Source organism: Anolis sagrei, chromosome X, assembly GCF_037176765.1.
Source record: "Anolis sagrei isolate rAnoSag1 chromosome X, rAnoSag1.mat, whole genome shotgun sequence".
Classification (NCBI taxonomy): domain Eukaryota; kingdom Metazoa; phylum Chordata; class Lepidosauria; order Squamata; family Dactyloidae; genus Anolis; species Anolis sagrei.
In genome coordinates, this window is record NC_090034.1 from 93,679,397 (window position 1) to 93,689,004 (window position 9,608).

Below are 9,608 nucleotides of genomic sequence, written 5' to 3' on the forward strand. Positions count from 1 at the left end.
CAATCACCATAATCAGCTTGCATTCTCCGATGAATCTCCTTTGGGGTGACATCTTCTGCTGTCAAGAATTTAATGACTTCACGTTGCTTAAGTCGCATTGACCGACCATCTGCGCAGGGTTCCATACGTTGCACTTTAACAGCACAGCCATTCAATGCTAACACTTCCCACCAAAATGGAACTGTAGAGGAGAGTCTACTGAACAAGCCAGCACCTGCTGCATACCAGTACTGCCATCTGTTGAAGAGTTATGAAGGTGGAGGTATTACTTTTCATTCAACCCTTGTAGTCTCCTGGGTGGCAGAAAACAAGCCTGTTCCTTTCTTTCTGTGACTTCCTCTCACATCTTTATACATGGCCCTCATGTCTCCTCTCAACCTTTTCTTCAGGCTAATCATGCCCAACTCTTTAAGCCGCTCCTCACAGGGCTTGTTCTCCAGACCCTTGATCTTTTTAGTCACCCTCCTCTGGACACATTTCCCTTGAATCATCATCAACAACAAATCTGTAGGGCTAATTTCGCATTCCTAAAGTTAAATATTTTGTGGCAGAGATCTTTAGTGCCTTCCTAGGTGTCCTTTGTCCTCTAGCTGTTGGTCAGATGTTCACCTCAAGCAATGATCTCATGCCTTTTTGTAGAGTGCGTTGTTTGCAGAGCGAGCCGTGAAAGACCCACATTGTATTCCTCAAGGCTATTGGTGTACCTGATTGAAGCACAGTTTGCATACCTGGCGGCTGCTCCACCTGTGCTGCTCACCTGCGGGTCAGAAAGGAGTTTTGTTTGCAAAGCACGGGATGGCATTTATTGCACCACAGGAAGGTTATTTGGCAGGCCTTGGTCTATAAAACTGTATTATTGGTGCACGATCTGTACCGGAGCAAACTGATTCAGGCATGTTTGTTTCCAAGTCACTCATGCCAATTTCAGTGAATGTTTAGAGACAGCAAGGAGATTAGAAATGGCTGAGCGCAATCGTTACATGTGAGAAAGAAAACAGACTTCACAACCTCTAAGGATGCCTGCTCTAGATGTGGGCATAATGTCAGGAGAGCATGCTTCTGGATCATGGCTACACGGCCCAGAAAACCCACACTAACCCAAAGTTGAAAGGTGTTTTGATTTGGCTTTTGGTAGTGTACAAACCTGGCATATTTAAGAAGAGCAAATAAGAACCCTGGCTTGGCTGCAATGAAAATATTCATTGGTTTCACTTACTATGGTTTTATACGTCTCTATTCTGTGGCTATCCTACCAAAAATACAATGGCGGAGGGAAATTATATCCCTTATAACACAGCAAAATCAATTGCAAAGTTTGCATTATTTACAACCATGAACGGTGGAATCTGTAGATACAAACTTTATAGATAAGGAGGTCTGATTGTGTACATTTTTTCTTTTGTTTGCATTTGGAAGTCCTTCATAATCTGATGTGGTTTCGATGGGAAGGGAAGTGTTTTTGCTTTCCCTGGGTCTTAGTTGGCTCCACATGCACACCTCCCACAAAGACTGGTATGAAAAATAACTCGTAGAAGCCTAGGAGGGGATATTTTGCCATTTCAGGGACCAAAATAGTATTTTATAGAAACAGGAAATGGCTATTTAAAGTCTCTTTCAAGCTAGAAACTGGCCCAGACTTATAAAATATATAGTGTGCATTTTGTGTGATTTTTTTTTTGTGTCAGGAGCGATTTAAGAAACTGCAAGTCTTAAATCTGATGTTTTGATGTTTTATGATCCTTGTGGGAGACTTCTCTCATGTACCCGCATGGGGAGCTGGAGCTGACAGGGGGAGCTCATCCGCGCTCTCCCCAGATTCAAATCTCCGATCTGTTGGTCTTCAGTCCTATGTATGTTCCTATTTTGTGTGAACATACATACATAACACACATTTTTGGAAATGCAGTACACAGATGTGTGTGCCTTTTAACTCTTTCCATCTATTCCAAAGGAGTTATTTTGGCAAGGACTATTCAGGGGTAGTTTTGCCAATTCCTTCCCCTGAAATCAAGCCTAAAGCACCTGGGATTCATTTTAGTGCTGGACAGGATGACATTTGCCGTCAAACACATTTGAGGATTGCCAGGTTAGGAAAGGCTAACTTGACTGAATGATGGCTCGTGCATACTTGCTGTTTCAGTGGCACATGGGATTTGTCTTGCTCTAAGCTAAAATTCCTCATCTGCTCTCCTCCCTACCAGGTGTATCCGGATCAATAGGAATCAGCCTGTTGATGATTCGCTCCTGAAAGCTTGCAAAGACTGTGGACTGGAATATTCTGAATTAAAGTTACCCTGGGAATTCACCATGTGGATTGACCCTGGAGAGGTCTGCTGTCGGTAAGGACGCTTTTGGAATATGCCCATATTTTCCCCAAAGGGCACTGCATACTTTGCAATCCTCAACGTGTTTATTCATGAGCCTCTATTGTACTCAACAGAATGTATTCCCAGTTATAAATGTGTATAGGATTGCAGCTATGCTCAGTTGCTGGATTAATTCACATTGCATTGCATGCAGAGTCCTGTTTGTGCTCCATTGCAAACTCCACAACGCATCCTGTGAAAGTGAATGTGTGTCAAGCATACATAAATAAGGTTTATTGGGGTTTTTTTTTTCATGTCAGGAGCGACTTGAGAAACTTCCTTTCTCACAGAATGAGACTCTGGATTCATATTAGTTATTGTTATTAGTAGTATTTATTTATGCCCTGCTTTCATACTCTCAAAGGAGACCCAAAACAGCTAACACTAAAAATCACAATGTGTAAATTGGGTTGCTCATCTCCTTTTCTAAGTCCAAGATCCATCATTGTCCATAGACACCTCCAAAATCATATGGCCGGCATGACTGCATGGAACACCGTTACCTTCTCGCCAGAGAGATACTTCATTGAGCTACTCACATTTTCATGTTTTTGAATTGCTAGGTTGGCAGAAGTTGGGGTTAACAGTGGGAGCTCATGCCGCTCCCCATATTCGAACCTGCGACCTTTCGGTTAACCCCCACTGCGAAGCCCCCACTGCGTCACTGGTGGCTTTGGCATAACCACATAAATACACATATACACAAATATATACACACACACATACACATATATACACACACAAAACACATATATACAGACTGGGCCACGGCAACGCGTGGCAGGGGATGGCTTGTAATAAATAAAACTTTTATATCCCGCCCTATCTTCCCAAGGGGGACTCAGGGAGGATTCCAACGGCAAACATTCAATGCCTCCATAAACAGACAAGAATCAATATAATAACCCCAGAGGTACCCCATATATCAAGACAAGAGTTCTTTCTCCCACCCTGGACATTCCACAGATATATAAACCTCTTGGAATTGTCAGCAGAACATAAGACACTTGAATTAAAAAGGGCTTTTAAAATATTTTGTATGGTCCACAATGAAAGCTCTGCCTACTGAATTTCTGCTTCTCACAAAATATTGTTATATCATTTCTAGGTGAAAGTCCTCCCTGCCTGTCTTAACCTTCCACTTCCCTCCTTCCACTCAGGCTCAGTGAGAACAGCCACTATTTCACGGTGAAGGATGAGGAAGAGAGCACCACTGCCAGTGGCAAAACTACACCTGATCCGGAGACAACATCGGACTACCATTCTGAGTCTCCCTCCTCCGAATGTTCATCGGAAGACGAGGGGAAAGCCAAGCTGGCAAAATCCATGGCCATGAGCAAATACGAACCATGGAAAACCAACAACAACAACAAACAGCAACAGGTATAATAGAACCATAGAGTTGGGAAGGGACCACAAAGACCACCTAGTCCAACCCCCTTGCCATACAGGAATATAAAACCAAAACACTCCTAAAAGATGGCTATCCAACCAATCTGGTTCAGACTGGCCCTACACTATAGAATTAATGCCATTTGACACCACTATAACTGCCATGGCTCAATGCTATGGGATTATGGGATTTGTGGATGTTGATACTTAGCTTGCTAGGATGGCATTGTTCCCTTGAATGTTTATATAGTAGTGGTGGTGGGTGTTGATACTTCGCTTGCTAGGATGGCATTGTTCCCTTGAATCTATATAAATAAAAATGTAATGTTCGTTTGTAGGATTAACAGAACTCAAAAATCACTGGTGGAATTGACACCAAATTTGGACAACATATACCTAACAAGCCAATGTATGTTCTTCACTCATAAAAACACAGCAGAAGTGACTTAAAAAGGGCCCAAAAGCTAAATGGCGAAAAGCTAAATGACAATACAGTAAAAAAGGAAGAAAGAGGGAGGGAAGAGGAGAAGAAAGAGAGAAAAAAGAGAAAGAAAGGGAGAGAGAAAGAGAGAAAGAAAGAGGGAGGGTGAGAAAGAAAGAAAGAAAGAAAAGAAAGGTGTGAAAGAGGGAGGGAAAGAAAAAGGAGGAAGGAAGGAAAGTTAGAGAAAGAAGGAAGGAAAGAGGGAGCGAAGGAAGGGGGAAGATGTAGAGAAAGAGGGTGGGAAGTAAAGAAGGAAAGATAGAAGGAAGAAAAGAGAGACAGCAGAAGAGAAAGAAAAAGGGGGAAGGAAGGAAAGAAATAGAGAAGGAAGGAAGAAGAGAAGGAAAGATGGGAAGGAAGGAAGGAAAAGAGCGAGTGAATGAAGGAGGGAAAGAAGGAGAGAAAGAGAGAAGGTTGGCCACAGCAACGCGTGGCGGGTACAGCTAGTGTTTATATAATGGTGGTGGTGGGTGTTGATACTTCGCTTGCTAGGATGGCATTTTTCCATAATAGAGAAATGAAAGATCCCTATTTTAACCTTTCTGTCTTTTCTTTTCCCAAGCCGGCCCAGTATTTCTACGTTCCGGCACCTCTGTGGGTCCCATGCCATCAAGGCATGGTCAGCTACCTCCCGGCGTACCAACCCGTAACCTTCTACTATCCCAACGTCGGATCGAAAAAGCCGGCCAATAGGCAGCCCAACCCCAACTTGGTGAAGCGCCTCACCAAACGGGCCACGAAACCATGAAAGACGACGTAGCTGGGCAACGGCAGTGGTCCCTAGCTCTTGCCCAAGCATCTTCAGGACCAGAAGTTGGGACTCCACTGACAATGCGACTCTCGAGCCTTAGTCCTCAGGGAAGGTAGCTGTTCTGCTAGCAATTCTCTTATGGAGGAATCCTAGATAGTTGGTGTCTTAGTTTTGCCCTCTTTGGTGTGTGTCAAGGGTGTCACCTTGTTTCTATGGTGCTGAACGACTGTAGCATTCCGACTGTGTATATATAAATATATTTGCAGCACTTTGTTGTGCGCTCAGAACGTTGCCTTGTTGGAGAAGGGAGCAAAGGAATGGAGGATGGATACAGATTCCTTCTTAGATGGGTTCAAGCCTATCCTGTCGCCCCACAGGATAGGTTTGAACCCCAAAAGGTACTTACCTTTCATCTCCCAGAAGGTGAAATCTAAGCACGAGCTCCTCTTTCCTCAGTTTTCGTTTTCTTGGCTACTTCTGTAAAGCCGGGAAACAAGTAGATGATGCATTTGTATGTATGTTGCACTTTAAGAAGTCAATCCTGCTGCTACCAAAGTTGTGAGGAGAGGAGGTGAATGTGGTATGGACTTCTGTATACACTGTTCATGTGAATATAATCTGTTTTTCAAAATCCGTCCTTTGTTGGCTACTCGTAGGGCAAGGAATAGAGAAGTAGAATGCATTTCCTTGCTGTCCTAGCTTTTGAAATTTTCACCAGGCACAGTGCCTCTGCTTCTATCTTTTGGGCACGAATAGGGTGGCTGTCCAAATACTGTAAATCCCATCTTTCCACACCATTGATTTAGGGCATCTGGGGCTCGATCTATGTCTCCATATAAGCTAGATTGTCAACACAGATAATCCATGTATTGTCGAAGGATAAAATCACTGGGTTGTTGCAAGTTTTTCAGGTGGTATGGCCATGTTCCAGAAGCATTCTCTCCTGACGTTTTGCCCACATCTATGACAAGCATCCTCAGATGTTGGAACTTTTGTAAACTAGGAAAATGGGGTTGATATATCTGTGGAAAAATGTCCAGGGTGGGAGAAAGAACTCTTGTCTGTGAGTGTTGCAGTTGGCCACCTTGATTAACATTGAATGGCCTTGCAGCTTCAAAGCCTGGCTGATTGCTGCCTGGCAGAATACTTTGTTGGGAGATGTTAGCATGAAAGAACTCTTTGTCTATTAGAGGTAGGTGTGAATGTTGCAATTGGCCACCTTGATTAGCATTTAATGGCCTAGGGAAATGGGGGTTATATATCTGTGGAATGTCCAAAGTGGGAGAAAGAACATCTTTCAACAAAGGATTCCCCCAGGCAGTAAGAAGTCACACCTTGAAACCGCTACGCCAGTGGTTCTTGACCTGTGGGTCCCCAGGTGTTTTGGCCTACAACTCCCAGAAACCCCAGCTAGTTTACCAGCTGTTAGGATTTCTGGGAGTTGAAGGTCAAAACATCTGAAGGTCAAAACATCTTACTGCCTGGGGGAATCCTTTGTTGAGATGTGATTAGCTCTTCTTTCTCCCACCCTGGACATTCTACAGATATATAAACCCAATTTTCCTAGTTTCCAACAGACCTCATAACATGTGAGAATGCCTGCCATAGATGTGGGTGAAACGTCAGGAGAGAATGCTTCTTGAACATGGCCATACCGACCGAAACATTTACAAGAACCCACAGTCAAGCCGCATTATCTGCTTTGGACTGGATTATATGATCCAGTTCAAAGCAGATAATTTAGTTTTTATATGACAGTGAAGATGGGACCTGGGAGCCATTGTTCCACAATCTCTCCAAAGAGCCACACTATTCCCATCATTGGCCCGAATCCACTTGTTACTCCTAATTTAAGTAGTTCCATTGGATCAAAGGAAAGTTAGTTATGTCAACTCATTCTGTTGGACTTCAACTTGCACTATTCCTAACAGTTTCAGGCCCTTCAACCCAACAAAGGATTCCCCCAGGCTGCAATCAGCCAGGCTTTGAAGCTGCAAGGCCATTCAATGCTAATCAAGGTGGCCTATTGCAACATTCACACTTACATCAAACAGTTCTTTCTCCCACCCTGGATGTTCCTCAGATATATAAACCTCACTTTCCTAGTTTCCAACAGACCTCAGGCTCTTTCCTGAGACTGTTAGGAATTGTGGGAGTTGAAGTCCAAAACTCCTGGAGAGTCAAAGTTGGCCCATACCTGATCTACACTGTCGAATTAAGATTTTACTTTCATGGCTCAATACTGTGGAATCCTGGGAGATGTAGTTTAGTAAGGTCTTTAGCTTTGCCCGCCAAAGAGTGTTGCCACTTGTCCAAACTACACATCCCATGATTCCTGTTAACTTTGAGCCAAATAAAACTACAACCCTTTGGATTCCATAGCAGTGAGTGATAGTAGTGTCAAACTGCATTAGTTCTACAGTGTGGATGCACATTAGTTGGAAGTTACAGGTGGATTTTGGGTTATATATTTTGTAAACATAAATGGAAAAAGACAGCTGAATTTAAAATGTTGTACCCATTGGCGGCGTGTGTTCTGGCGACGCCATGTGGCTGTAAAAATAAATAATACTTCACCTACCTCAAGTGATATCGTTGTAAAGAGATTTATGAATGAAGCAGAGTTTAATTATTGTATATTGAAGGATTTTTTTAAGCGCTTGTCTGGAAGTAACTTGTTGTTGGGCAAAGTATTATTATTGTTATTATTATTCACGATGTTTAATATATGTCCTGTAAATAACAGCTGTGTGCTTTTTTTAATTTATGGAAAGAGTATAATTGTGCGAAATGTCTTTTATCTGCAGCTTGTTTTGATGCACCATTGATACAATGTCCTTTTTTGCCTTTTTTAAAAGAGCCTTTTATATGAAAAATGCCTTTTAAAATAAATTAATAAAAATTGTACCTAATTCTAAATAATCAATGTTGTGTTGGATTCATTAATACAGGCTTGATTTGCCTTAGGAACCACTGATTTGACTTTATAGCAGTCCATAGTATCCCCAATTCAGTGAATTGGACTTTCTCTTATTGGATTCCACCAGGCAGCAACCAGCCAGGCTTTGAAGGTACAAGGCCATTCAAGTTTACCAGGCTGTATAGCCATGTTCCAGAAGCATTCTCTCCTGATGTTTTGCCTACATCTCTGGCAGCCTTTCATATTAACACCTCCCAACAAAGGATTCCACCAGGCAGCAACCAGCCAGGCTTTGAAGGTACAAGGCCATTCAAGTTTACCAGGCTGTATGACCATGTTCCAGAAGCATTCTCTCCTGACATTTCGCCTACATCTCTGGCAGCCTTTCATATTAACACCTCCCAACAAAGGATTCCACCAGGCAGCAACCAGCCAGGCTTTGAAGGTACAAGGCCATTCAAGTTTACCAGGCTGTATGACCATGTTCCAGAAGCATTCTCTCCTGACGTTTTGCCTGCATCTCTGGCAGCCTTTCATATTAACACCTCCCAACAAAGGATTCCACCAGGCAGCAACCAGCCAGGCTTTGAAGGTACAAGGCCATTCAAGTTTACCAGGCTGTATGACCATGTTCCAGAAGCATTCTCTCCTGACATTTCGCCTACATCTATGGCAGGCATCCTCAGAGGTTGTGAGGTCTGTTGGAAACTAGGGCAAGTGGGGTTTATATATCTGTGGAATGTCCAAGGAGAGAGAAAGAACTCTTGTCTGTTTGAGACAAGTGTAAATGTTGCAATAGGCCACCTTGATTTGCATTTAATGGCCTTGCAGCATCAAAGCCTGATTGATTGCTCCCTGATTGCATTTAATGGCCTAGAAACCATGAAAATGAACAAAATTTGGATACCAGTATTAAAACATTCTAAAATCAGGACAGTAAATAAAGAGCAACACTCAAAAAGCAGGGGAAATCCAGACAAGAATCAATCAGGGCCAGCTAACACCTCCCAACAAAGGATTCCCCCAGCTGCAACCAGCCAAGCCTTTTAAAAATAATTTTATTGAATGCTTATCTATTTTTACATTCATAAAATTGGGGTTGGGTAGTATAGGTCGTAGGTAAGAGGGGCAGGTTGGGAAATGGGTGAGTGATGGGTATTATATATCTATAAGGGAAGGAAAATAAAATAAATAAATATAGGAAAAGAAGTGGGTGAAAGGTAGATTATGTGGTTATTGTTGACTTCCAAATCTCCTTCTCCGTGTCCTCTATAAAAGTATTTTTTTCGTCCATAAAATTCTCTCTAGTCTTGTCTTCTCTCTTCAATCTATCATGTTGACCTATTTTCTTCTGCATAGTTTATTTCTTTTCTAATTTCGGTCATACAAACACAATTACAGCAACATTATACAAGAGAAAAGCATTGGATTAAAATACATTAAAACATTATTATTAATCATGTAGCTGAGTCTAAATCTGATTTAGCGACCGACAACTCAGTCCAAAGCCTGTCATTGTCAAGAGTTCATGCACTGTGAATACTGCCAAACATACTGTCCAAAGCATTGGCATTGAATGGCCTTGCAGCTTCAAAGCTTGGCTGATTGCTGCAGGGGACCCTTTGTTGGGCGAGCCAGCTAACACCTCCTAACAAAGGATTCCCCCAAGCTGCAAGCAGCCAAGCTTTGAAGCTGCAA

At 42.5% G+C, this 9,608-nt stretch overlaps 1 protein-coding gene across 1 annotated transcript in view; it reads left to right on the plus strand.

Moving 5' to 3' along the window:
- The window catches only part of LOC132780274 (protein BTG3-like), a 37,864-nt gene extending 29,972 nt beyond the window's left edge, over nucleotides 1–7,892 (plus strand). The window contains exons 4-6 of the mRNA XM_060783885.2: nucleotides 2,202–2,339; nucleotides 3,527–3,749; nucleotides 4,802–7,892. Of these exons, the coding sequence (XP_060639868.2) occupies nucleotides 2,202–2,339; nucleotides 3,527–3,749; nucleotides 4,802–4,987 (547 nt within the window). The 3' untranslated portion in view covers nucleotides 4,988–7,892. The remainder of the gene's footprint in view (nucleotides 1–2,201; nucleotides 2,340–3,526; nucleotides 3,750–4,801) is intronic.
- Nucleotides 7,893–9,608: the final 1,716 nt, after the last annotated feature.